Source organism: Trichomycterus rosablanca, chromosome 1 (assembly GCF_030014385.1).
Source record: "Trichomycterus rosablanca isolate fTriRos1 chromosome 1, fTriRos1.hap1, whole genome shotgun sequence".
Taxonomy (NCBI): Eukaryota; Metazoa; Chordata; class Actinopteri; order Siluriformes; family Trichomycteridae; genus Trichomycterus; species Trichomycterus rosablanca.
Genome location: NC_085988.1, coordinates 11,101,631 through 11,128,198, shown reverse-complemented (window position 1 = coordinate 11,128,198; position 26,568 = coordinate 11,101,631). Strand labels below are relative to the sequence as shown.

The 26,568-nt window shown below is 41.2% G+C and overlaps 1 protein-coding gene and 1 long non-coding RNA gene across 2 annotated transcripts; both read right to left on the bottom strand.

Moving 5' to 3' along the window:
• Window positions 1-821: 821 nt before the first annotated feature.
• On the bottom strand, window positions 822-15,358 carry ppt2b (palmitoyl-protein thioesterase 2b). Its single transcript, XM_062985937.1, has 7 exons — window positions 15,094-15,358; window positions 12,507-12,602; window positions 12,303-12,410; window positions 5,565-5,648; window positions 4,655-4,739; window positions 4,512-4,566; window positions 822-2,175 (listed from the first exon to the last, which is right to left on the bottom strand). The coding sequence occupies exons 1-7, from the start codon at window positions 15,356-15,358 to the stop codon at window positions 2,032-2,034; spliced, it is 837 nt and encodes a 278-aa protein (XP_062842007.1). The 3' UTR covers window positions 822-2,031.
• A 2,937-nt stretch (window positions 15,359-18,295) lies between these two features.
• LOC134318863 (uncharacterized) lies at window positions 18,296-19,729 on the bottom strand. The gene is made up of 2 exons (XR_010013435.1): window positions 18,919-19,729; window positions 18,296-18,496 (listed from the first exon to the last, which is right to left on the bottom strand). It is a non-coding gene; the product is annotated as an uncharacterized LOC134318863 (long non-coding RNA).
• Window positions 19,730-26,568: the final 6,839 nt, after the last annotated feature.

The window sequence follows — 26,568 nt, the reverse complement described above, 5'->3', positions numbered from 1 at the left end:
ACTGGGATCAGAGTGGATTAACATCATTAATCACACTCTTGTAATTACTGGTCAAAAACTTAAAATTTGAGGACTATCAGCCACACAGTGGACATTTAAATACCAAAAAATAAACATTAAAGCAAACAAAAGAACAAAATGAATCCATATTTGTCGTCTTCGCTTCAGTTAAAAGTAATGATTTCCAAGGAGCTCTTGAAGGCAGCATTACAGAAGTGACATGCAGAGTTTTAGTCAAAAGACTTAAATACTTAAGAGACTAAAATACTTAAAATACTTCATAGACTAAGAGACTTTAAAGACTCAAATACTAAAAGACTAAAACACTTTAAAAGACTTAAACATTTAAAGGACTGCGGGAAAACATTACCGTTTGGATCAGAGATGATAACGACAAGTAAAAGCAGGGCTGGACGATATGGCATCAATATTTACATAGACCTTTATCAGACGCTTCTATCCAAAGTGACTTACAGTACTGTGACAGTATACAGTCTAAGCAATTAAAGGTTAAGGGCCTTGCTCAAGGGCCCAACAGTGGCAACCTGGGAGTGGAGGGGCTGGAACCAGCGGCCTTTGGATTACTAGTCCTGTACCTTAACCGCTAGGCTACAACTGGGCATGAATATGATATTTATATAAAAAGTAGGGCTGTCAAACGATTAAAAATTTTCATCGCGATTAATCTCAGAATTTCATATAGTTAATCGCGATTAATCGCATTAAAAAAAATCTGTGTAAATGTTATAGAAAACAAGGATTTTTATGTGAAATGTTACAATTAAAATGGTGAACACATTTTATGCTAAATGTACTGATGTTAAAAACTGCTGGGACAAGAGAAAACTGTAAGGGAGTTTTATTCACTCACATACTAGGCAGTAAATGTCAGATTGTAGTTTAGAATTTCTCCATCAGCAAACACTGTAGATCAGCGGTGCTTTAGGTGGGATAAGGCGTAGTTATTGTAACAGACTTTTCTGTGGTTGTATTGTGACAATGGTTTGATGGCCGTTTCTACACGAAGTGAGTGTGTTTTGACCCTTTGGGGCTTCCATAGTGCATGGACTAACGTGCTTGACTCAGCTTTCCGGTATTTGGTACCTTAACAGAATAAGTTAATAAAAGTGTTCTGCTCCCGACAACTTGTGAATACAGCGTGTATTTATTTCTTTATAAGTGCATCACTACACAACGCTCGGTTACATTATGTTTTTTAATGTCGGACTTGCCACCGTTTTTCATTTGCGGTTTGTTAACATAATGTAACCGAGCGTTGTAGTTCTACCAGTCAAGTCTCAACATTAACTAGAATTTGCGTTAACGGCACTATTATTTTTAATCGCGTTAAATTGAAATCGCGTTAATGCGTTATTATCGCGTTAACTTCGACAGCCCTAATAAAAAGACAATCATATTATCGAAAGAAGAGTTGAAGGTAAAAGAGGAAGAGGACGGGCAGCAAACAGATGCCCGAAGACCCAAACAGTAAATGGGATACTCTGGAGAAACCAGGAATCATGATCACTAGGAATTGATACTTGGGACTTCTAATAATAATAATAACAATAATAATTTATGTTTTATTTTTATCAGCTGTTTTATCCTGGTCCGGGTCGCAGTGGGTCCAGTTTACTCGAAAACACTGTGGCAGGGCTTCAGACAGCCCCCCAGACTCCGAGATTTGGCTCGGTATATAAAGTACTAACAGTATTGTATTGATATCATATGATATTTTAGCCATATCGTCCACCCCGGGTTAAAACCACACCCCGATCCCGCCCCCGTTTTAAAATTCCACTGACCGTCGTATGATTGGACAGACGTCCGTATGAGGCACTGATCAGATTTGCATTGCGTGTGCTTGTGAGTGTGCAGTATGTACAGCTTTAAATCCGTTAAAAACAGTTTAAAAGAGATCCGATCTCATCATATCTGATTAAAAAAGTCAGTCGTGTTAATCCAGGCTGTAAAAATAATCCTCTCTCGGTATCAGTGTGTGTGTGTGTGTGTGTGTGTGTGTGTGTGTGTTTATGTGAGCCACTTGTCGATGCAGCTCTTGTAAACCGTTTCGTTGGAATGCCAGTAGATGTGTTCGACGCCGGCCACGGTGCAGAGCTCCAGATCTCCTCTGGCGTACAGAGTCTTCAGTCCGAACGCGTCCCGCAAAAACACCTGCCGCACAAACACCACAAGATTACAGTTGACTGGATTGAAAGAATTCATTGGAACAATTGTGGGTTTTTCCAGCAGTGGAATAGCTGAAGAACAAGGAACAGAGCTGTGGGCCTCCCTTTATACCGCTCTAGTCACATCACATTCAGTATTGGATTTTGGAACCTCCATTCGGGGCTGACTGTTGTTTGTTATCTGATAACAAAAGACATGTTGCTTATCTCTGTACATCTCAAGCACCACATAACTTAGGATGCACAAAACAGCATAAAACTAATATTCAAGTGATATCAAACATAATATCTAATCTTTTCATAACACTTAAGAAAGCAAGACTTGGGATTCAGAGAATTTGGGACATTCGGACAGTGACCACCTGACCATGAGCTTGTTGGATGACCCATTCCAAAATCATGGAGCAGACAGGGTTAAGGGCCTTGCTCAAGGGCCCAAAAGTGGCTGCACAGCAGAGCCTGTGTTTAAACCGTCAATCTTCGGACTGATAGCCCAAAGTTCTACACACTAGGCTACCACTGTCCAAAAGCAGAACCCATTGGGAATTGAACTCACAACCCGTGGTTTATCCCTGAGCTGTAGCGTGAATAAACCATTAATATGGGCATTAATATGGATTTAATCTCCCAATTTACCCACGATCACCCCTTTGCAGCTATAGGGCAGAAGGTGGCTAGTTAAACCACTGTTGGACCCCTGGGCAAGGCCCTTAAGTCGCTTTGGACAATAGCATCAGCGAATTGCCCCAAACTCTTCTGTGAAGGCTTTCCACAAGAGTGTGCCTGTGGAAACTTGCACTTATTCAGTTCGTAGAGCATTCTGTAGGCTGGCAGTCCACATTCTACACTGTGTGTGGTGTGGGATTAGAATCAGAGATCAGAGCTCAGTATTGGACCCCGAAGAACATTTACGAATTTATGAACATTATTTCCCTTTTCTGTCAGTCTAGTCATATCCAATTCTCTAGTTGCAGCTCAGATTAGGGAAACGTGTCTGTGTGTGGGCACCCGGCCAAGATGGAAAGATGCTGTGCTCTGGCGCCACCTATAGGCCGATCATGCTCAGCTGTCGACTGATTTTCACAGCTTGGTCTGCCTGATTTTATTTCCTCCCAATCTAGTTGTATCAAATTCCCAGTCGCATTTTGCTGCCGACTTCCACTCCTGACGGAGGAGAGCATGACAACCACACGCCCTTTCCAACACGTGTGCAGTAGCCGACCACTTCTTTTGTGCACAGAGAGTCGGACTCAGATCTCAGTTATGCCATGTCTCTGTGCAGCACCATCGATCAGCCAGCAGAGGGCGTAATTTCAGCAGTTATTAAGACAAACAAGCCAATCATTGTCTGTGTAGGCAGCCAGCCTGCTGGTAGAAGAGCTGAGATTTGAACCCACAAGTTCAAGTGTGCTAGCGTGCTCTGCTGCAAAAATAGGGCTCCAGCACCATCAGTGTCTGGGCACCTAAAAACCTGACACGCCTTTAGCAAAGCTGATCAAAAATACACCAGTGCGCCATCTACTGGGCCAATGCTGCAGGGGGTATTTCATATTTTTGAATGTACTGTATGCATTTCCTCATTCTACTCAATCTAGTAGTCGTGTCCACTTTCTATTTGATCTTCGCCTGATTCTGCAGCCCCCCCCCAACCCCGATCGAGAAGGTTCTCAGATCCTGGAGGTCCTGTCACGCGCCCCTCCGACACGCCCGCGCTCACCGACCGCCTCTTTCCACCTGCTAGAGGCGTGTTATCGAATACGAAATCCTTTTTATTAAACTCTGTGATTGTATTGTATGATTGTATCATTTTACATTTACATTTAGCAGACGCCTTAATCCAAAACGACTTACAGTACTGTGACAGTACACAATATAAGCGATTCAGGGTTAAGGGTCTTGCTCAAGGGCCCAACAGTGACAACCTGGCAGTGCTGGGACTCAAATCAGCTACCTTTAGATTACTGGACAAGTACATTAACCACCAGGCTACAGCTGCTCATTATCAGGAACACTTCGACCCTGAGTGGGGAGTTTCTTCTCAGTATCGGTTGTAAAAGCTTCAAGGCCGAGTTTCTGATACCGGACAGATTTGAGTTAGAACTAGGAGAGAGAATATTTTTATATAAAATGTTTAGGGATGAGAGAGTCCCTGATTAGTTTTTGTGGTAAGAGAAAGGAGGGGGGCTGTTTAACCTGAAATAAACTTCCTCTTTGAACTGAACCCACTCTTTGGCGTGTTTCTTTATTAATTTGTGTTATTTTATGAGTCTGGTGTAAATGATCGGAGTCTTTGCACCCACAGAGCCACGAATCAATACTCACGTCCTGGTTCTTTATCTCCACCACCGTCTCGTTGTCGTCGTAGAATCCGAACTGACTGAGAGAGCAGATAACAAACATCTCAGGGTTACAGATTGGGCATCACGTCAGCTTCGGTTTTATTCCGTCTGAACGCTCGTACCAACCTGGACTGCCACGGCGTGATGACCCCGTCGTCCGGTCCGCCGATCAGGACCAGCTTTCTGATCTGCAGGAAGTTCTGTTTCCATGCTGTGAGGCAACAAAACAATGCAGATACACTGATCAGCCATAACATTAAAACCACCTCCTTGTTTCTACACTCACTGTCCATGTTATCAGCTCTTTGTAGTTCTACAATTACTGACTGTAGTCCATCTGTTTCTCTACATACTTTGTTAGCCTCCTTTCACCCTGTTCTTCAATGGTCAGGACCCCCACAGCACCACCACAGAGCAGGTATTATTTAGGTGGTGGATCATTCTCAGCACTGCAGTGACACTGACGTGGTGGTGGTGTGTTAGTGTGTGTTGTGCTGGTATGAGTGGATAAGACACAGCACTGCTGCTGGAGTTTTTAAATCCCGTGTCCACTCACTGTCCACTCTATTAGACACTCCTACCTAGTTGGTCCACCTTGTAGATGTGAAGTCAGAGACGATCGCTCATCTATTGCTGCTGTTTGAGTCGGTCATCTTCTAGACCTTCATCAGTCCAGCAGGGACAGTGTGGTGTTTAAAAGCTCCAGCAGCACTGCTGTGTCTGATCCACTCATACCAGCACAACACACACTAACACACCACCACCATGTCAGTGTCACTGCAGTGCTGAGAATGATCCACCACCTAAATAATACCTGCTCTGTGGTGGTCCTGTGGGGGTCCTGACCATTGATGAACAGGGTGAAAGGGGGCTAACAAAGCATGCAGAGAAACAGATGGACTACAGTCAGTAATTGTAGAACTACAATGTGCTTCTATATGGTAAGTGGAGCTGATAAAATAGACAGTGAGTAAACAAGGTGCATCTAACATAAATACATTTTCAGACTGTAGATCAGAGATTAGAGCTTTAATACCTGCAGATTCAGGGTGTGGTCGCTCACTGTTCAGCAGGGCCAGATAATCACTGGTGTTCAGGTACATGTCTCTGTGATGAGGATCTACAAGGAGACACAGGCAAAGGGAAGCAGAAGAAAAACGTGTTACAGCATTTACTGTAAATTATGGAGCGTGAGAATGCACCGCTGGTTGCTGTAAAGAAGTGAGACTGCGATCTCCACATTCATTGGTTCTTTTTGCAATATTAGGTACAGTAGATGGTGAAAGATCAAAATTATTGTATGCTTTGCTTGTACAAAATGATTCTTTGGTGGATCCTCCTTTTATACTGAATCATGATTCCCTCACCTGCTTACCTGCTTATTGTGGAATGAAATCATTTGTATATTCTATAAACTTTTTACTCCTATTATACCCCATCCCAACTTTTTATTTTGTAAATATGCTTATATTTTACGCCGCTCAGGTGGCGCAGCGGTAAAGTACGCTAGCTCACCAGAGCTGGGGTTTCGAATACATCGTACTGAATCTCGGCTCTGCCTCTCCGACTGGGCCGGGCGGCAGCATGAACAACGATTGGCTGTTGTTCAGGGTTAGAGGGTAAAAAAAATCGGATCGTAGATCCTCATAACCGGTGCGACTGCGACCCCTGCTGGCTGACTGATGGCGCCTGCACAGGGCTGAGGAATAATGCTGATGGGGGTGTGGCCCTCCGTACACAGTGCCCGTCAAGTGTATGAACTCGACTTGTGCAGGGAAAAAATGCAGTCTGTACTGACTGTACGTGCCGGAGGGGGCGCATGTCAGTTGAGAGGCCGAATCAGTATAGAGGACGCAATCAGGGTTATTGGACACGATTAGATTAGGGGGAGAAAATTGGGGGGAAAAAGTGGGGAAAAAATAGAAAATTTAAAAAAATATGCTTATATTTTTAGAAAACACAATTACTTTGGTCGGCGAAAACACTGGACATTGTTTATTTGTACTTTTTTCAGATAAATAAAAGTTTATAAGAATTAACAAACTGCAGATTCTTCTTTTATTGCATGTTACAAAAACTTTTTTTTTTACCTGAGGAAGGAATTTAGTTTATTAATTGTATTTCAATGCAGAGAAAGACTCTGTACACAGCTTGTATATTTGAGTATTTCAATATGGATTTAAAAGAGAGAAAAAGAGACAGAGAAAGAAAGAGAGAGCTCCGATAGGAGGAGCTGCTTGTTAATTTATAGACAGAGAGAGAGAGAGAGAGAGGATGTGTAAGAGGAAGTAAAGCTTTCTAATAAACCTGTGAGACGGAGGCTAAATATGGGGCGTCTCTTGAGACCCATTCAGCATCTTATCTGTCTTAACTGCATCTGGCTAGATTTCACTCATTTACTCGCACCTTAAAGCTTTTTGAAGATCCCTAGTGTGTATATATATAATATATCATTCATTCATTCATTGTCACTGGCCACTATCAATTAATTATTTAATTCGTTAATCAATTAGAGTTTGATTCTGAATATACACAGACCAGGTATAACATTATGAGCACTGACAGGTGAAGTGAATAACACTGATTATCTCTTCATCACAGCACCTGTTAGTAGGTGGGATATATTAGGCAGCAAGTGAACATTTTATCCTCAAAGTTGATGTTAGAAGCAGGAAAAATGGACGAGCGTGAGGATCTGAGTGAGTTTGACGAGGGCCAGATTGTGATGGCTAGACGACTGGGTCAGAGCATCTCCAAAACTGCAGCTCTTGTAGGATGTTTCCGGTCTGCAGTGGTCAGTATCTATCAAAATTGGTCCAAGGAAGGAACAGTGGTAAACCGGCGACAGGGTCATGGGCGGCCAAGGCTCATTGATGCACGTGGGGAGCGAGGGCTGGCCCGTGTGGTCCGATCCAAGAAGTTCATGCTGGTTCTAATAGAAAGGTGTCAGAATACACAGTGCATCACAGGTTGTTGTGTATGGGGCTGCAAAAGGGGGACCAACACAATATTAGGAAGGTGGTCATATTGTTATGCCTAATCGGTGTATACTCTCAGTATATAAGAGTCAGACGGAAACACTGGGAACAGGGCAGTGATACCCTGAACAGGGCAGCAATCCATCATTCTTTCACTCAGATGTAGTCAATATTGTCTGAGATTCGAACCCGGGTTCCTATGCGTTTTTATATTAGTAACCTGTTTACGGAGAACACCGTCTGAACTCCTGGTGTACGTCAGTGGAACGGTCAGTGATTTACAACACTGAACTGGGGGAGTCGGCGTCTGCACGTGTTTTCACTCTTCACTCCCAGTTATTCAGGTCTGTGTCCGCTGGCCGAGGCCGTGATGATAAAATAGTGGGACTAATGGTGAAACAAAGACTTAGCTGATACAGGATGCAAACCAAATTAAGATGTTGCTATGATGCATTATAACCAGTCGTAAGCTGCATTCTTTGTCTTTCATGCTATCAGATGTTAAACTCAATTACAGAGAGGGCCAAAATTAAAAGGCGGGACTCTGTCGAGGGCCAAACAGGGTCGACATGTATTAAACAGGATGAACAAAATATTTGATAATGCTGAAGTTTTCAAACCCACAATTAGTTTGTGATTTTTATTGCGACCCAGGCAACACAAACGACGCATCAAAACGAAACGCAAAACAAAATATACTTAATTAATGAAATTGGTGGCAATCTGGTCCCACTGTGGTTTACAAGACGTAATGTAAAGCCCCCACAAGAGGCTTATTATTTTTTTCCTGTGACCCATGTTTTTAATTTTACCCCCTTTTTCTCCCCCTTTAGCACATCCAATTGTTCAGTTTGCATCGTGCTTCCTCTCTGTCTATGCCGAACCCTGCCCTGACCGAGGAGATCGAAGCTAACCCGTATCCCCTCCGAAACATGAGCAGCAGCCAGATGCATCTTTGCCACCCAAACATTTATGAGTTTGGCGCCACCCAGCGTTGCATGCGGATAGACACACCCTAAGGGCGCTCTTCCTCATCTCCTGTGCAGGCGCCTCTAATCAGCCGGCAGAGAACGTAATCGCATTCTGACAGAGAGAGACCCGCATCCGGTTCTTTGTCCCACCCTCCCCATATGAGCAACCGGCCAATCGTTGCTCATACAGCCTCTCAGCTTCGAATCGGGGAAGCAGAGCTGGATTCGATACCACGTCCTCAGAATCCAGCCCTGGTTGCAGCGCGTCTTTTTACCGCTGCGCCACCTGAGCGGCTCCATGTTTTAAACCCTTGGGTAAAGTGCAAAAGGAAAATATATTTAAAGCCCTATTTGTAAAAGAGAAAGAATAAAGTCACTGTGGTGCTGCTCACCTCTCATCTCTTACATACATTATATGGTCAAAAGTATTTGGACACCTGACCACGAGTTTGCTGGATGTCTCATTTAAAAAAACGAATGAGACTGAAAACAACGGCGGCACGTCTGAAAAAGCTTCTCGCCACCTAGCGCTCTAGACTAGCACTTGCACCCTCAGTCACAGATGAAGCTGCTGGTCAGTTCTTTACACCAGCCGGTGGTGGATTCTCACCAAAAGCCGTGCCATACAAGCCATGTTCCTCCATTTCTTCTGCCGGACAATTCCCATCAGCTAAGTGGACAGTCAGAGCTAAATTCTCCCTTTTTCTACCAATTTAGTCATAGCCAATTAGTTTTCCACTGCTGGAGACCCTGATCGCATCCAAGGAGGGTATATTTGCCTGATACACGCTCTCTCAGACCCCTTTCTTATTCACCCGTACTTCGGAGGATTGGCACTTGAGGCCGGTCTCATGAATGTAGTCACGCGCTGATCTCCACGTTCCTCCACTTCTGTACAGGCGCCCCGGACTACTAACCAGGGTTCCTTAAACAATGGACAATTTTTGTCCGATCTCTTCCCACCCAGCAGACTGTAGTGGCCGATTCTGCCAACTGTGTCCACTAGGGGGCGCCCACCCGACCAGTAGCAGAGCTGAGATTGGAACTCAGATGCATTGTGGTAGGTGCCACATGGTACACGGTGACGAAGTTAATTAGCATCACACCGTAACGTTCAAAGTTCATAAACACAATGGCGGTGCGGAATCATGCATTGTGATGTTGGTGGAAGTCACATGTTGAGAGCTGTTATAAGGAAGATACGTGACTGTGTAAACATCCAGAGGGACTTTCCAGTCATACCAGTTAAAAATAATCCCAGCATTTGATTTATGACAGACCAAACACTGGACTGATCGTGGAGGCTCGCTGGCATTTAACTCAGCTTACTTACTACTCCAAATAAATACAAGTACAGTTTCTAAAACCCTTCAACAACCTTCAACCCACCAATCATCCTATTTGAGATCATTTGTGAGGCCTTCAGGGTCCCGGAGTTCCTCCAACCAAACTTATCAAATCAACAAGCTCTACATATACCTCCATAAACCTTTCAGTGATGGAATCATATCATTTATTATATTTAGTGGATTTTATACGTGTGTTAGAAAAGAGTGTGGCTGAAACATCTGAGCTGAATAATCACGATGGGTGTCCGTATAGTTTTGGCCATATAATGTATGTGGTCACCCAAGCCAGCTAGAAGAAAGTCCTTCATGGCTCAGCATCTAATATTAGTGCTCATCCTCCACAGAGCTGTCTGTCCATTCACTCACCCATCCACCTTTCCACTGAGTGACCATCCATACAACAACCATCCATCCATTCATTTACCATCCAAACAACCATCCTTCATCTATCTATCCATCCATCTATTCCAAACATTCGTCCAAACATCCGTCCATCCATCCATCCTTCATCTATCTATCCAAACATCCATCCATCCATTCATTTACCATCCAAACATCTGTCCATCATCTATCTATCCATTCTTCTATTTCAAACATTCATCCAAACATCCGTCCATCCTTCATCTATCTATCCAAACATCCATCCATCTCAAATATTCATCCAAACATCCAAACATCCATTCATCCATCCATCATCCAAACGTTCGTTCATCTAAACATTCATTCATCTATCCATTCATCCAACCATCCAAACAATCATTCATCGATCCAAACATTCATTCATTCATCCAATCATTCATTCATTCATTCATCCAATCATTCATTCATTCATCCATCCAATCATTCATTCATCCATCCATTCAAACGTTCGTTCATCCAAACCTTCATTCATCCATCCAAATGTTTGTTCATCTATTCATTCATCCATCCATTCATTCATCCATCCATCCAAATGTTTGTTCATCTATTCATTCATCCATCCATTCATTCATCCATCCATCCAAATGTTCGTTCATCTATTCATTCATCCATCCATTCATCCATCCAAATGTTCATCCATCCAAACGTTCATTCATCCATCCAAATGTTCATCCATCCAAACGTTCATCCATCCAAACGTTCATCCATTCAAACATTCATTCGTTCATCCAAACATTCATTCATCCATCCAAATGTTCATCCATCCAAACGTTCATCCATCCAAACGTTCATCCATTCAAACATTCATTCGTTCATCCAAACATTCATTCATCCATCCAAATGTTCGTTCATCCAAACAATTATTCATCCATCCAATCATTCATTCATCCATCCAATCATTCATTCATCCATCCAAACGTTCATTCATCCAAACATTCATTCATCCATCCAAATGTTCGTTCATCCAAACATTCATTCATCCATCCAAACGTTCGTTCATCCAAACATTCATTCATCCATCCAAACATTCATTCATCCATCCAAACGTTCGTTCATCCAAACATTCATTCATCCATCCATTCATTTATCCATCCAAATGTTCGTTCATCCATCCATTCATTCATCCATCCAAATGTTCGTTCATCCAAACATTCATTCATCCATCCATTCATCCATCCAACCATCCATTTATCCAGCCATCCATCCAAACATTCACCCAACTAAACATCCATCCATCCATTCACTCATATGTCCACCTGTCTATTAATTCATCCAGCCATCACTCATCAACCCACATATTTCTCACCCATCCACCTTTATACTGACCGGCCACACTGTCGCCTCACAGCAAGAAGGTCCTGGGTTCGATCCCCAGGTGGGGCGGTCCGGGTCCTCTCTGTGTGGAGTTTGAATGTTTCCCCATGTCCGCGTGGGTTTCCTCCCGGAGCTCCGGTTTCCTCCCACAGTCCAAAGACGTGCAAGTCAGGTGAAGTGGAGATACAAAATTGTCCATGACTGTGTTCGATATAATCTTGTGTAATGAGTAACTACCGTTCCTGTCATGAATGTAACCAAAGTGTAAAACATGACGTTAAAATCCTAATAAACAAATAAACTGACCGACCATTCACCTTTCTACTGACCAACCATCCATCCACAATTCCACTGACCGACCATCCATTCACTTTTCTATTGAGTGACCATCCATCCATCAAACAGTCACTTCAAACTTGTTTCTTCACTGGCTTTGTCTATTTCCACATCTATTATATTTTTCCATTACCACATTATCCCTCTACTCACATCTGAAATGTTCATCCATCCACCCATATGTCCAACTATTTATCCATCCATAAATTTATATTTTCCTTAATTCATCCATCAATCCATTCCTCTGTGTACCTGTCTATCTATTTTCTATATATTTATCTCTAGATTATTCACCCATCCTATTATTACACCTCCAGTCATGCAGCCATTCTGTATCTCATCTTGTGTCCATTTCCATACATCCCTCCACCTAACCCATCACCGCACCCCCTATCTCTGTACGTACCGTTCCAGTAGTTGCAGATGGAGAACATCTGCCCCAGGGTGGTGTAGCAGAAGTGATAGAGGTTGGACTTGACAAACTGAGGGAAGAAGTACTTTAGATAGTCTGTATCTGTGGAAATAAATCAAACACAGATTGATACACATGGTCACCTCGTATCGCCCTAGTCACTGCACAGCTGAACGCTATTGGTTTTAACAGACTGACCTCCATACTGTCCAGCCTGAGGTGAAGAGAGGGAGATGAAGGAGTGAACGTTGTGATCTTTAAGCGTGGAGAGGATTCCTCTACAGATCAGTCCTCCTGTACAGAGTGAGTAGAACGTATTAGAGAACACACAAATGCTTAATAAAGTCTTAAAGTCGTGGTATAAATAACACTACTGGCCAGGGGTGTGACGATATATTGTTGTGAAGGTATATCACAATAAAAACCTTGTCTAATCCATCCACATGTCCAATAACAGCAACTGTTTGTAAGGGCAGTGGTAGCTTCTTGGTTAACAGTGGTTTGTGCTATTCGAATCCCAGCTCTGCCATGCAGCCAATATTGGGCCCTTGAGCGAGGCCCTTAACCCTCTCTGCTCCAGGGGCGCCGTTTGATGGCAGACCCTGCGCTCTGACCTCAGCTTCCAAACAAGCTGGGATACACAAATAAATTTCATGTGTGTACATGTATATATGACAAATAAAGCCTAGTGATCAAAAGGTTGCTGGTTCAAGACCCACAACTGTCAAGCTGCCACTGCTGGACCCTTAAGAAAAGCCTTAACCCTCAATTGCTAGCACTGTATTTGGTAACTGTAAGCCACTTTGATTAAATGTGTGCAGTTTGCAGATCCCCCGTGTTAATGTGTTTGTTTACTCTAAAATGCAGAAGGTGGATTGGCTGTTTACCAGCCCTAGGTGTGATTAAGTGTATTGATTAGTAAGTGTGCGATACCCGCTGTTGGAGAGGCCAAATTACCTGATTAGGAGGGTATGGATAAATGAATGAATTGTATAATGTTATCATATAGTGTGTTGTTATTGTACCTCTGTTCTCCCCTTTTCTCGCAATTTAGTCATAGCCAGTTAGTCTTCCTCTGCTGGAGACCCTGATCGTACCCGAGGAGGGTATATTCGTCTGATGCCTATTATTTAGCCTGGTGCACAGTCCACCAACCCCTTCTTATTTATCTGTACTTCGGTGGATTAACTGTGAGGACAGTCACACGCTAATCTCCACTTCTGTACAGGCGCTTCGGGCTACTAACCAGGGTCCTTTCACTTATGGGAGGACTGGCAACCCTTTTTATGGTCCTCTGTTATGTCTCGGACTGAATTTGCTCAAACGCTTACTTATGGGAGGACTGGCAACCCTCTTTATGGTCCTCTGTTATATCTCAGACTGAATTAGCTTAAACGCTTACTTATGGGAGGACTGGCAACCCTCTTTATGGTCCTCTGTTATATCTCTGACTGAATTTGCTTGAATGCTTATTTCTGTGATGACTGGCAACCCTCTTTACGGTCCTCTGTTATATCTCCGACTACATTTGCTCGAATGCTTACTTATGCGAGGACTGGCAAACCTCTTTATGGTCCACTGTTATATCTCGGACTGAATTTGCTTAAATGCTTACTTATGGGAGGACTGGCAACCCTCTTTATGGTTCTCTGTTACATCTCCGACTGAATTAGCTTAAACGCTTACTTATGGGAGGACTGGCAACCCTCTTTATGGTCCTCTGTTATATCTCGGACTGAATTAGCTTAAACGCTTACTTATGGGAGGACTGGCAACCCTCTTTATGGTCATCGGTTATATCTCGGACTAAATTAGCTTGAACGCTCACGTCTGAGAAGACTAGAAACCCTCTTTATGGTGCTCTGTTATATCCCAAAGTAAATTTGCTTGAACACTCAATTCTGGGAGGACTGGCAACCCTCTTTATGGTCCTCTGTTATGTCTCGGACTGAATTTGCTCGAACGTTTACTTATGAGAGGACTGGCAACCCTCTTTATGGTGCTCTGTTATATCTCATTTTACATTTTACATTTTCAGCATTTAGCAGACGCTTTGTCCAAAGCGACTTACACAATGAGCAGAACACGATGAGCAATTGAGGGTTAAGGGCCTTGCTTAGGGACCCAACTTGGTGGTGGTGGGGCTTGAACCGGCAACCTTCTGTTTACTAGTCCAGTACCTTAACCACTGAGCTATCACTGGCCCCCAGTCTATCTCGGACTGAATTTGCTTAAATGCTTACTTATGGGAGGACTGGCAACCCTCTTTATGGTGCTCTGTTATATCTCGGACTGAATTTGCTTAAATGCTTACTTATGGGAGGACTGGCAACCCTCTTTATGGTCATCGGTTATATCTCAGACTAAATTAGCTTGAACACTCACATCTGGGAAGACTGGCAACCCTCTTTATGGTGTTCTGTTATATCTCGCACTGAATTTGCTTAGACGCTTACTTATGGGAGGACTGGCAACCCATTTTATGTTCCTTTGGCTCAGACGCTTACTTATTGGAGGTCTGGCAACCCTCTTTATGCTTCTCTGTTTGTCTGATTATAGATAGTTTGGAAATGGCCTTAAACTCTTCCCTGATTGACGAGCAGTGAAAATTGTACGTTATATTTCTTCCTGGCGTGATGTAGACACACACCTAAGTGCTCCAGAACACCAAACTAGCTCCTAGCTGCTATTCATTCACTGATAAATCAAACTACAGGATTTAAGGTGGGGTTCACTTTCTTTTTTCCCCAAGACAGAGGGGTCAGGATGAGTGAAACGAACCCACCCTGAGAGTAGCAGAGCAGGTGAACACCCTCGGCGGCGTTCTGCATGATGGGATAGATGGCCTCCTTGAATCCCTCCACCTGCTTCCACAGCGGCTCCAGACTGGCGGTGCGATCGAACAGGTCGATCACCGACACGTTCGTCCCCGGGTGCGACTGAAATATCAGAGAGAGAAAAATGAAGAGAATCAAGTCTTGCTCAGGTAGGTGGAAGTTTGGAACTTCGGTCGGATCCATAGAGAAGTTGGTTAAGGTCTCGTTCCTCATGGAGCTTCCTCTCCAGCATCACGAGGAACAACCGAGTTCTTTTCAAATGTAAATAAATTCTCATTCACTTATAATTAGTATAAAGGTGCACGAGCGCCGTTTCATTGTAAATCCAGGCTCGTCAGGGACAGTTTAACCGGGTTCCAATTTGGCTGAAAACCCCGAATTTGGCAACCAGGCATATAGTGCCAGTGACGTCGACCAGGCGAGGTGTATAGCGCCAGTGCCCTCTGTGAATCTGACAGGGTGGCTATGACATGTGGAATCCCCCAGGGATCAGTTCTCGGACCTTTTCTGTTCAATCTTTATATGCTGCCATTAGGCCAAATGCTACAGGCTAACAACATTGATTACCATAGTTATGCAGATGACACACAGATATATCTGGCTCTCTCACCAGATGATTACAGCCCAATAGATTCACTGTGTCAGTGTCTGGAGGACATCAATAACTGGATGAGCCAGAATTTTTTACAGTTAAATAAGGACAAAACAGAGATTGTTGTGTTTGGCAGCAAAGAAAAGAGGACCAGTGTCAGTGAACACCTCAGTTCCCGGGCTCTAAAACCAAAGACCAAGTCCGAAATCTTGGCGTTCTAATAGACTCAGATCTTACATTCACCAGCCATATAAAAACCATCACCAAAACAGCCTTCTACCATCTTAGAAATATAGCCAAAATCAAGGGTCTAGTGTGCCAACAAGACCTAGAGAAGCTGATCCATGCTTTTATCTCCAGTAGGGTGGACTATTGTAATGGTCTCTTAACTGGACTTCCCAAAAAGAGCATTAAACAGTTACAGCTCATTCAGAACGCTGCTGCTAGAGTTTTAACTAAGACGAAGAGAACTGAGCACATCACTCCAGTTCTAAAATCTCTACACTGGCTTCCGGTTAGTTACAGAATAGAATTTAAGGTGCTGCTACTGGTCTATAAATCACTGAATGGGTTCAGCCCAGAATACATCTCAGAAATGTTTAGAGAATATAAACCCAGTAGATCTCTTAGATCCATGGACTCAGGTCAGCTAGTTGAGCCCAGAGTCCAAACTAAACACGGTGAAGCAGCATTTAGCTGTTGGGCTGCATAGAACTGGAACAGACTGCCAGGAGATATTAGATGTTCCGCAAATGTAGAAATCTTTAAATCCAGGTTAAAAACTTTTCTTTTTTCTTGTGCCTATGACTGAGCTCGAAATTTTTGCTATTACCCTATTTCTTTTAGTTTTTCATGCTCTTCTAAATTGTAGGGTATATTTTACTATATTTTCTTTTAGTTTTCATGTTTTAATTGCTTATCTCTCTCGTTTTAATTTCGTATTTCCCAAATTGTAGGGTATATTTTACAATATTTTCTTTTAATTTTTCATGTTCTTAATTTTTATCTCTCTTGTTTGAATTACATGTTCTTAATTGTAACTAAATGTTTGCGAGAAGTCTTTCTGAGGTTTTAGATCTCAGGAATGTTTTAATGCTTTTAATTTTTCCTTATGTAAAGCACTTTGAATTGCCACTGTGTATGAAAGGTGCTATACAAATAAACTTGCCTTGCCTTGCTTGTTTAAAGTAAATATCGATTCATTTTACATGTCAAATCGATTTGAATCGTGGAGTTTTGTGATGAATCGTTACATACCTAGTCAAAAGTATCTGGACACCTGGCGCTCAGGTGGCGCAGCGGTAAAACACTGACGTCTCAAACTCGTCTGCTCGAATCTCAGCTCTGCCGTCCGGCTGGGCGGCTGCACGAACAACGATTTTTTTGTTTTTTTTTGTTTATGCATTTTCTCCCTTTTAGCGCGTCCAATTGCTCGATTGCGTCATGCTTCCTCTCCACCAATGCCGATCCCCGCTCTGATTGAGGAGAACGAAGCTAACCCACGCCCCCCCTCCGACACGTGGGCAGCAGCCGTATGCATCTCATCACCTACACTCTGACGAGTGCGACGCAGCTCAGCGTTGTGTACGGAGAGACACACTCATCTCTGTGCAGGTGGCATCAATCAGCCAGTAGAGGTCGTAATTGCATTATTTATGAGAGAGAGACCCCCTCCGGCTTTTTAATATCCCACCCATATCTGAAAAACAGGCCAATCGTTCTTCATGTGGATGCTCAGCCCAGCCGGCAGTATGTATGTATTCAAGATCCCAGCTCTGGTTCCAGTGTGTGTTTCACCGCTGCGCCACCTGAGCGGCCCTCATGAACAATGATTGGCTGTCGTTTATACAGGGTCGGAGCCGGACAGGTATTCCTCATAACTGATGCAATTACGACCTCTGCTGTCTGGTCGATGGCGTCTGCACAGAGTCAAAGGAATAATGCATCGATCAGGGTGTGGCTCTCCGTACACAGTGCTGATCCGCATACGAACTCGCCTCGTGCAGGTGAGAAGAAGCAGTCGGCGACTGCACACGTGTCGGAGGGGGCGTGTGTCAGTCACGGCTCTCCTCGACCAGGGCTGGGATCGGCATTAGTAGAGAGGACGCGGAGTGCAATCGGGTAATTGGATACGCTAAAAAGTCGGGAGAAAATGCATTAAAAAAAAAGTATCTGGACACCTGAGCATGAGCTTGTTGGACGTCCCATTTAAAAACAAACTGTATTAAAACAGAGTGACCTCTGTGTGATCTTTTCAGCCTCTAAAAAGGCTTTTTAAAAAAAAATATTTTAAAGCATGTCTGTGGGAATTTGTGCCCATTCAGTAGGGCTGCAACTAACGATTATTTTAGTAGTCGACTAATCTGACGATAATTTTTTCGATTAGTCGGCTAGTCAACGATTATTTACGTCATACCCTCCATCTCTGCCTTAACATAACAAAACCCTGTTATGTCATTTAAGTTCCAATATCAAATTAAAATAATGACCCATGAAACATGAATATGAAACTTAAGCTTGATAGTTGAATTAAATATATTTGAAACATTAACACACAATCACAATAAAAAAAATTCAATTTAATAAGAAAGCTTTGGACAGCATTAGAAACTGTTATGTTTCAGAAGTTATCACTCTGGAAGTCAAAAAACATTTATAACATGTGGTTGAGAAACGTGTGAATGCTGTCTGTGAAGATCTCAGCCATCTGAGGGGTGCATGAACCCCTTCTCTTCTCATCAACACTCCATTGCTTACTGCTATTAATAGAAAGAGCAAAAGAGAAAGCTGTATTAATGATCACAAACTGAAGGCTATGTATCATAGTTTATTACAAATAGTGTACTGGCTATGCCAACTAAACCACAACAGGTTAAATATCTGAACTGAATTATCTGCTGAGCTAACTAGCTATCATTAAGTGGATGAAGCTTATTATTTAGAATGAATGCTCTTATTAACGAGAGCAAAACATATGGAAGACGAGACAGGGTAACGTTAGGCTATAATGTTGTTATATAACGTTACTCATATACATTACTGATTAACTATTGCACTTAATGCGTTAGCTAGCAAACAAACCTGAAAAATAGCGAACTCTTAGATAGTTTTCCGACAAGTACTCTAGCATTAACAAACATTAACTACGTTAGTTAAAGCACAAAGCGGTGTAAAAACTTACCGTAATAACGCTGCAAGGCGTTTCACCGTGTTGCTGGTGTGAAAACATAACTCTGCTCTGTAGTGTCTGCGTCCAGCTCGTTTCTTTGGGTTATTTTGGCTGAAATACTTTAGAAAGTTTCGGTCTCTTTATCTTTGCCGCTGCGCCATGGAAGCGATGCTGCGCCCCCTGCAGTCCCTTTAGTGCATTGCAATACTAACGACTCGTCGACAACTAAATTCCACGCCGACAAATTTTTATAGTCGACGTCATCGATTACGCCGACTAATCGTCGCAGCCCTACCGTTCAGTCAGAAGATGAGCATTTGTATGGCTGTTCCGGTTCATTTTACAGCTGTTGAATGGGGCTGAGGACAGGACACTGGAGTTTCTTGATTTTATATGGAGCTTTTCTTCATGTCTTTATTAAGCTCGCTTTGTGCACAGGCTGGTACAGAAAGGGACCTTCCCTAAACTGTTGCTGCAAAGTCAGAAGCATTTTCTTTTCTTTATATAATTGATTAATTTCACTTGTTAGCGATTGCGATTGTTCAGGCTGAAACACATGAATTCAGTAATTAGAAGACGAGTCCCAATACTTTAGCCCACATATTGTAGTTAATGTTCTGCTACACTTCAGTCTGATGATTAAACTCTTATCAGGATCCGACTCGGTGTGGGTCAACAGCACAGAACCGCAGCCGGGATAATAACAGCTGTTAAGCTGAAGAACAAACACCATCCTGATGTTTCTGGTTTTACTGGTCACACCAAAACGGTTTAATAACGATTGTACAAACGTGCTTGTAGAACCGTTCCAGCAGTACAGGAATACAAACTCAATCCAAAAAGGTTGGGATGGTAGATATAGAGCAAAAAGAAACAAAACTCGCTGGACGTCCCATTTCCAAAAACAAATTCCATTAATATGGTGGCACCAACACGCTCTGTTTTTCAGGGCTGATGAAATAAACTGAGGAAAAGTTTTAATAGAAGTAAATAATTGGATAGATAAGTCTAAAAGCCTTTCTATGATACTGTTAAACCTAGGATGGGAAAGTACTGTGGCCTTGGGTCTAACAGTCGTGGGATTCAGAATGGTGTCAGATTATAAAGCCTTGGGTCTGACAGTCGTGGCGTCTTCGTAGAAGATTATAATGCAGTACTGTACTCTCTAAACTAAAACACCGGCAAGATTAGATCACTGTGCTCTTAATAAAATAAATAAATAACACTGTTGGTTGGAGATGAGGGTGTTCAAATGGGTCAGAGAGATGATTGTTTTATGAATTTAATGGTGTCCAAATTTAAAGCAGGTACTATTTAGGTGGTGGATCATTCTCAGCACTGCAGTGACACTGACATGGTGGTGGTGTGTTAGTGTGTGTTGTGCTGGTATGAGTGGATAAGACACAGCAGCGCTGCTGGAGTTTTTAAATACCGTGTCCACTCACTGTCCACTCTATTAGGCACTCCTACCTAGTCGGTCCACCTTGTAGATGTAAAGTCAGAGACGATCGCTCATCTATTGCTGCTGTTTGAGTCGGTCATCTTCTAGACCTTCATCAGTGGTCACAGGACGCTGCACACGGGACGCTGTTGGCTGGATATTTTTGGTTGGTGGACTATTCTCAGTCCAGCAGTGACAGTGAGGTGTTTAAAAACTCCAGCAGTGCTGCTGTGTCTGATCCACTCATACCAGCACAACACACACTAACACACCACCACCATGTCAGTGTCACTGCAGTGCTGAGAATCATCCACCACCTAAATAATACCTGCTCTGTGGGGGTCCTGACCATTGAAGAACAGGGTGAAAGCAGGTTTAAAAGTATGTAGAGAAACAGATGACTACAGTCAGTAATTGTAGAACTACAAAGTGCTTCTATATGGTAAGTGGAGCTGATAAAATGGACAGTGAGTGTAGAAACAGACCATCCCACGTCTTTATGGATCTCACTTTGTACAGTCACAGTCAAGTTAAAAGCTAGAGATTAAATGATGAAATGCACCTGAACACAATCATTCAGAATAGTGTCCACATATTATTGACCCTACAGTGTAGGTAGGTAGTGTGAGTTATTTCACTGGTTTAAAAATGTGCAGAGATGAAACTAAGCAAGCTGTGATGTATCATTTTACACCACGCGTCACTGAAGACGCTCAAATCTAACCGCTGAGGTGTTTGAAAGTGTGTGTGCGTGTGTGTGTGTGTGTGTGTGTGTGTGTGTGCGTGTGCGTATATGAGACAGGTTCAGCTCGGTCCTGAGATCAAAGCCTCAGAGGAAAATAATTGTGTGTACATCAAATAGTAATGAGAAATTAATAAATCACTAACCAGGAATTAGAAGGTCATCTATTTTTAGACAAAATAATATGTATTTTATACAGAAGGTTATTATAAATAAATAAATGCATAAATAAATAAATATTTATAAATATTAATAAATATAAAGATTCACCTGGTTGGTGTAGTGGATAGAGGATTATTATAAATAAATAGATAAATAAATATTTATGGTTGATAATATGGTTAATGTAGCATATAGAGGGTTATTATATATAAATAAATAAATAAATATTTACCTGGTTAATGTAGTGGATAGAGAATTATTATAAATAAATAGATAAATAAATAAATAGATAAATAAATAAATAATTATGTACCTGGTTGGTGTAGTGGATATATGGTTATTATAAAAAAAAAAAATAGATAAATAAATATATATATATTTGCCTGGTTGGTGTAGTAGATATATAATTATTATAAATAAATAAATAGATAAATAAATAAATAATTATGTACCTGGTTGGTGTAGTGGATATATGGTTATTATAAAAAAAAAAAATAGATAAATAAATATATATATATTTGCCTGGTTGGTGTAGTAGATATATAATTATTATAAATAAATAAATAAATAAATAAATAAATAAATAAATAAATATTTAACTGGTTGATGTAGTGGATATATAATTATTATGAATAAATAAATAAGTATATTAGGGCTGTCAAACGATTAAAATTTTTTATCGCGATTAATCTCAGAATTTCATATAGTTAATCGCAATTAATTGCATTAAATAAAATCTGTGTAAATGTTATAGAAAACAAGGATTTTTAAAGTGAAATGTTACCATTAAAATGGTGAACACATTTTATGCTAAATGTACTGATGTTAAAAACTGCTGGGACAAGAGAAAACTAAGGGAGTTTTATTCACTCACATACTAGGCAGTAATACTATCCAGCAGAGACCCTCGACTTCGTATATATGTCAGATTGTAGGTTAAAATTTCACCATCAGCAAACATTGTAGATCAGCGGTGCTTCAGGTGGGATAAGGCGTAGTTATTGTAACAGACTTTTCTGTGCTTGTATCGTGACAATGGTTTGATGGACGTTTCTACACGAAGTGAGTGTGTTTTGACCCTTTGGGGCTTCCATAGTTCATGTGATAGCATGCTTGGCTAACGCGAGGACTCTCGGTACCGTAACAGAATAAGTTAATAAAAGTGTTCTGCTTCCGACAACTTGTGAATACAGCGTGTATTTATTTCTTTATTAAGCGAGTGCATCACTACGACGCTCGGTTACATTATAACAAACCGCAAATGAAACAAACGGTGGCAAGTCCGCCCCACACTTTGAGAAACGCTGTGTTAATGAGAGATGCCGTGCACGGTCAAGTCTCAACATGAACTACGGATGACTCGCAGAGCCAAATAGAATTTGCGTTAACGGCACTATTTTTTTTAATCACGTTAAATTGAGATCGCGTTAATACGTTATTATCGCGTTAACTTCGACAGCCTTAATATATATATATATACATACAGTGTATCACAAAAGTGAGTACACCCCTCACATTTCTGCATATATTTCATTATATCTTTTCATGGGACAACACTATAGACATGAAACTTGGATATAACTTAGAGTAGTCAGTGTACAGCTTGTATAGCAGTGTAGATTTACTGTCTTCTGAAAATAACTCAACACACAGCCATTAATGTCTAAATGGCTGGCAACATAAGTGAGTACACCCCACAGTGAACATGTCCAAATTGTGCCCAAAGTGTCAATATTTTGTGTGACCACCATTATTATCCAGCACTGCCTTAACCCTCCTGGGCATGGAATTCACCAGAGCTGCACAGGTTGCTACTGGAATCCTCTTCCACTCCTCCATGATGACATCACGGAGCTGGTGGATGTTAGACACATTGAACTCCTCCACCTTCCACTTGAGGATGCGCCACAGGTGCTCAATTGGGTTTAGTCCATCACCTTTACCTTCAGCTTCCTCAGCAAGGCAGTTGTCATCTTGGAGGTTGTGTTTGGGGTCGTTATCCTGTTGGAAAACTGCCATGAGGCCCAGTTTCCGAAGGGAGGGGATCATGCTCTGTTTCAGAATGTCACAGTACATGTTGGAATTCATGTTTCCCTCAATGAACTGCAGCTCCCCAGTGCCAGCAACACTCATGCAGCCCAAGACCATGATGCTACCACCACCATGCTTGACTGTAGGCAAGATACAGTTGTCTTGGTACTTCTCACCAGGGCGCCGCCACACATGCTGGACACCATCTGAGCCAAACAAGTTTATCTTGGTCTCGTCAGACCACAGGGCATTCCAGTAATCCATGTTCTTGGACTGCTTGTTTTCAGCAAACTGTTTGCGGGCTTTCTTGTGCGTCAGCTTCCTTCTGGGATGACGACCATGCAGACCGAGTTGATGCAGTGTGCGGCGTATGGTCTGAGCACTGACAGGCTGACCTCCCACGTCTTCAACCTCTGCAGCAATGCTGGCAGCACTCATGTGTCTATTTTTTAAAGCCAACCTCTGGATATGAAGCCGAACACGTGGACTCGACTTCTTTGGTCGACCCTGGCGAAGCCTGTTCCGAGTGGAACCTGTCCTGGAGAACCGCTGTATGACCTTGGCCACCATGCTGTAGCTCAGTTTCAGGGTGTTAGCAATCTTCTTATAGCCCAGGCCATCTTTGTGGAGAGCAACAATTCTATTTCTCACATCCTCAGAGAGTTCTTTGCCATGAGGTGCCATGTTGAATATCCAGCGGCCAGTATGAGAGAATTGTACCCAAAACACCAAATTTAACAGCCCTGCTCCCCATTTACACCTGGGACCTTGACACATGACACCAGGGAGGGACAACGACACATTTGGGCACAATTTGGACATGTTCACTGTGGGGTGTACTCACTTATGTTGCAGCTATTTAGACATTAATGGCTGTGTGTTGAGTTATTTTCAGAAGACAGTAAATCTACACTGCTATACAAGTTGTACACTGACTACTCTAAGTTATATCCAAGTTTCATGTCTATAGTGTTGTCCCATGAAAAGATATAATGAAATATTTGCAGAAATGTGAGGGGTGTACTCACTTTTGTGATACACTGTATATATAGATATATTTACCTGGTTGATGTAGTGGATATATGGTAAATATAAATAAATAAATAAATAGATAGATATATAAATAAATATATATTTACCTGGTTGATGCAGTGGATATATGGTTATTATAAATAAATAAAAAGAAATAAATAAATAAATTAAATAGTTAATAGATAAATAAATAAATAGATAAATAAATAAATAGATAGTTACCTGGTTGATGTAGTGGATACATGGTTATTATAAATAAATAAATAAATAGATAGATATATATTTACCTGGTTGATGTAGTGGATATATGGTTATTATAAATAAATAGATAGATAAATAAATAAATAGATATATTAGTATATATATATTTACCTGGTTGATGTAGTGGATATATGGTTATTATAAATAAATAAATAAATAGATATATATTTACCTGGTTGATGTAGTGGATATATGGTTATTATAAATAAATAGATAGATAAATAAATAAATAGATATATTAGTATATATATATTTACCTGGTTGATGTAGTGGATATATGGTTATTATAAATAAATAGATAGATAAATAAATAAATAGATATATTAGTATATATATATTTACCTGGTTGATGTAGTGGATATATGGTTATTATAAATAAATAAATAAATAGATAAATAAATAGATAAATAAATATATATATAGTTACCTGGTTGATGTAGTGGATATATGGTTATTATAAATAAATAAATAGATAAATAAATAGATATATATTTACCTGGTTGATGTAGTGGATATATGGTTATTATAAATAAATAGATAGATAAATAAATAAATAGATATATTAGTATATATATATTTACCTGGTTGATGTAGTGGATATATGGTTATTATAAATAAATAAATAAATAGATAAATAAATAGATAAATAAATATATATATAGTTACCTGGTTGATGTAGTGGATATATGGTTATTATAAATAAATAAATAGATAAATAAATATATATATAGTTACCTGGTTGATGTAGTGGATATATGGTTATTATAAATAAATAAATAGATAAATAAATAGATAAATAAATATATATATAGTTACCTGGTTGATGTAGTGGATGAGGTTGATGAAATCGGCGGAGGTATCGAAGAGTCCATGTATAATAATAAGAGGTTTATATCCATAAGCACACACTGTACTCACTAATATAAGCATGAATAATGTGTCTCTGACCCGCTTATACTCTCTCATCTTCTCTAATAAATACAAATAAAGGTTATAATACAGTGAGAGATAGAAGCTGATAAGTGTGTAAACACAGCAGATCTCAGAGCCAGAGACTCTGTGTGTTTATCTAATACCGATATAAACTACACCTATACTGCGGTAAAACCTCTCACACTAACACTCTTTACTCTCATACCGCTGCCTGGTGTGTGTTTAATATAAAATAAATGTATAAAACAGATAAAAACACACACACAGAGAGAGAGAAGCTGGATCAGACTCCACACACACAGCTCTAACACTGAAGCTCCTGCTCTGTCTGTTTATTCCGCTACAGCGATCCGCTCACTGCGTCACTTCCGCTCTCACTATCTAACAACAAACCACAACAAACAAACAAACAACGTACTGTTTATAATACATCAACATAACATCATATATACATATAATACACCGATCAGCCATAACATTAAAACCACCTCCTTGTTTCTACACTCACTGTCCATTTTATCAGCTCCACTTACCATATAGGAGCACTTTGTAGTTCTACAATTACTGACTGTAGTCCATCTGTTTCTCTACATACCTTTTTATCCTGCTTCCACCCTGTTCTTCAATGGTCAGGACCCCCACATGACCACCACAGAGCAGGTATTATTTAGGTGGTGGATGATTCTCAGCACTGCAGTGACACTGACATGGTGGTGGTGTGTTAGTGTGTGTTGTGCTGGTATGAGTGGATAAGACACAGCAGCGCTGCTGGAGTTTTTAAATACCGTGTCCACTCATTGTCCACTCTATTAGACACTCCTTCCTAGTCGGTCCACCTTGTAGATGTAAAGTCAGAGACGATCGCTCATCTATTGCTGCTGTTTGAGTCGGTCATCTTCTAGACCTTCATCAGCGGTCACAGGACGCAGTCCATGGGGCTGGATATGTTTTTGGTTAGTGGACTATTCTCAGTCCAGCAGTGACAGTGAGGTGTTTAAAAACTCCAGCAGTGCTGCTGTGTCTGATCCACTCATACCAGCACAACACACACTAACACACC

What these genes read in the sequence shown, in the direction of transcription:
- ppt2b (XM_062985937.1), bottom strand. Translation starts at nt 15,358, where the DNA reads ATGAGGAACGAGACCTTAACCAACTTCTCTATGGATCCGACCGAAGTT. An exon ending in CATCTGCAACTACTGGAACG is followed by an intron (nt 5,649 to 12,302) that starts GTACGTACAGAG and finishes GTCTCCTTGTAG; the next exon opens with ATCCTCATCACAGAGACATG. An exon ending in TGGAGATAAAGAACCAGGAC is followed by an intron (nt 2,176 to 4,511) that starts GTGAGTATTGAT and finishes TTTGTGCGGCAG; the next exon opens with GTGTTTTTGCGGGACGCGTT.